General features: G+C 52.0%; 1 gene segment (V, D, J or C); it reads left to right on the forward strand.

Annotated features, from left to right (window-relative positions):
- The first annotated feature begins 932 nt into the window (after window positions 1-932).
- On the forward strand, window positions 933-1,731 carry LOC105827049. The segment is given in 2 exon segments: window positions 933-975; window positions 1,310-1,731. Coding segments are annotated over 2 exon segments (465 nt in total).
- Window positions 1,732-2,694: the final 963 nt, after the last annotated feature.

Below are 2,694 nucleotides of genomic sequence, written 5' to 3' on the forward strand. Positions count from 1 at the left end.
GCCCACTGTCAGTCTTCTAGTCCTGGCTGCAGACACAGGCTTTCCCTATGGTCAGGAAAAAAAAAGGCCCCCCCTTTTGCTTGCATTGCCCCGGGCAAATTGCTTTTTTCACCCTTTTTTCGTTTTTTTATTCTTTTTTTAAATTTTTTTGGTTGGGATTATTGAGGGTAAGAGTTTACTGAGGGTTCCCAAGCCAGCAACAAGCAGAGCTGTGACATGAATCCAGATCCGTTGGATTTCACAGCCCCGTGATGTGTCCTCCTCCCGCTCCACTCAGATGAAAAATTAGACCGAGTTGGGACATGGAACACACGGTCCAACTTTAATCGGTTCCGTAGTTAATTCTGTCTGTCCAAGTCTCAAAGCCTGTCTGCCGGAGCGACGACCATGCGGGTGATCCCTCGGCTGGCTGTCACAGCAGCTTCTTCCCGTAGAACTAAGCGTTTCTGCTTTGAATACCCTGAAGACCGAAATCTCTGGAGCCCTGATCTCCTTTTATCTCCTTCCCAGCTTCCCAGGTGACGCGTCCTGCCTCTAGTTTCTAACTTCAGATAGACTAAAATCCCTTTTCATCATCCTGCCAGCATCGCAGTTTCTCTGGCTAGTACAGAGACTTCTGCTGTCTCTTGGGGGAGCTAGTCACCTCTTGTTTACAGGTAAATTATGAGTCAGTCATTAAACATATTTACATACCAGGACATAAGCCGGGTTGCAATGAAGATAACGAGTGCTGCTTACAGCTGGTTCCCAGGGAGGGTGGGGATGATTCGCCGCCCACTTAAGAAAGACCAGCCTCATTTCCTCCCCAGCTCAAGGGGACATGATCCCTCTACCCTGGCGGCAGATCTTCAAGAGGGAGGGGCCCGGCCACATCTCTGCCCTAGAGGAGGAGGCGTCAACCAGGCCAGCTGAAGGAAAGGCTGGACCGAACTATGCTCTGCTCTCTCCTTGCCCTTCTCCTGGGCACTGTCTTAGGTGGGTGTCCTCCTCTCTGGCGAGCCTCCCTTCAGATCCGCACCCTCACCGCAGCTCTGTGAGTCCAGAGCCTCAGCTGTTGGCTTCACTCTCTGGAGTACATTCCTCCAACTGCCTGGAAAGGACATGGGACTTTAGACTTAGCGGCTAGTGTCCTGAGTCTTGGTTCTCTCTCCTGGCCCAGGGACACTGTGCACGCTTGGCTCTCCAGTCCACTCCCCGAGATCGATTCCACGTGCCTGAGTCATGGAAGGGCTTGAGCGGCCCCTCTGTCTGGGGAAGCAAGCCGGGCTGGAGGGCTTCCTCTCTAAATGACACTTTACACTTCCCACAGGTGCCCAAGCCCAGACCATTCATCAATGGCCAGCTGCCAGGGTGCAGCCTGTGGGCAGCCCTCTCTCTCTGGAGTGCACTGTGAAGGGGGCATCGAGCCCCGCCCTCTACTGGTACCGACAGGCCACAGGGGGACCCCTCCAGCTGCTCTTCTACTCCGTTGGTGTTGGCCAGATAGAGTCTCAGGAGCCCCAGAACCTCTCAGCCTCCAGGCCCCAGGACGGCGAGTTCATCCTGAGTTCTAAGAAGCTCCTGCTCAGCAACTCCGGCTTCTATCTCTGTGCCTGGCGTATCACACTGAGCCAGGCAGGGCAGACGTCTGTGCAAAAACCCCACCCTCTCCTGAGTCCTAACCACCCTCCCCTGGAGCCCTCACTCAGGCGCTGGGTGGAGGATATTTGTGACTGGGTTTCCGACTGCTAGCCAATGTGAGAGCAACTGAATTAAGTCAGAGTTCTCCAAAAAACCTTACTAAGTTCTCAGGGAGGACAAACAATTTGAAGTGCACAGAACCTGTGAATTGCCCACACGTAGTCACGTTCCCAGCGTGGGGCTGACGGCCCTGGCCCCCATACTCCAGCCCTCTCAGTGCATCGTACCCCGCCTAATGCTCTCTGCTCCCCCATTTCCGTAGGGGTACACTGGGCAGAGGGTACGTGCATGTGTGGCTGAGCGAAAAAGGATACAGCTGTAGCAGGATGTGGGGTGGGGAAGGATGGTGAACAAATGGCAGGGAGGGGGGCCGGTGGGGATGCCAACTCAGGTTACTTAATTGGTGACTTTCATCACCTGGAGAGTCTCCTGTCATTGACATTTCTGCTGAAACTAGAGCTTTTATGGAGACTTGGACCTGAGGCTTTGAGTCAGGGAAAGGGCAGGACATTTGCGAGACTGTTCTCATTCGGGGTGGAAGTGTGATTTTTAGTATAAGAAACATGCGCTTAGAAATTTTGATTATTGCTTTGGGTTTTGAGTTTTTAAAAATTTCCTGCTGTGCTGTCTTCCGTCCCTTCCCTGGTAGCAAAGAGGGAACAGAGGAACAGATGGTGATCCAAGAGATACACAAGACTGAAAATAAAGAAGAGGGCTGTGTGTGGAATGGTAGAGCCCTAAAGAAGAGAAATCTCATGGATGGAAATGAGGAGAGGACAAGGCTGATGTGGATGGCTGGGAGGAGGTGCCACGGTTACCCTGGCAACTGAGTTCCTTACTCATCCATCATCCCTCCCTAGTTCTCTTTCTTCTTAACATGATTCTCTTTCTAATGTCCCTTACCCTCCACGAGAGGGCACAAGAAGTCTTAAAATACTCTGTTCCTGGCATCACTTAATCCAGAACAATCTGGACATATGTTTGTGTCCAGTATCATTTAATCTGAAGAAGAAA

The sequence above is a fragment of the Propithecus coquereli genome, unplaced genomic scaffold (assembly GCF_000956105.1).
Source record: "Propithecus coquereli isolate 6110/MARCELLA unplaced genomic scaffold, Pcoq_1.0 Scaffold96, whole genome shotgun sequence".
Taxonomy (NCBI): domain Eukaryota; kingdom Metazoa; phylum Chordata; class Mammalia; order Primates; family Indriidae; genus Propithecus; species Propithecus coquereli.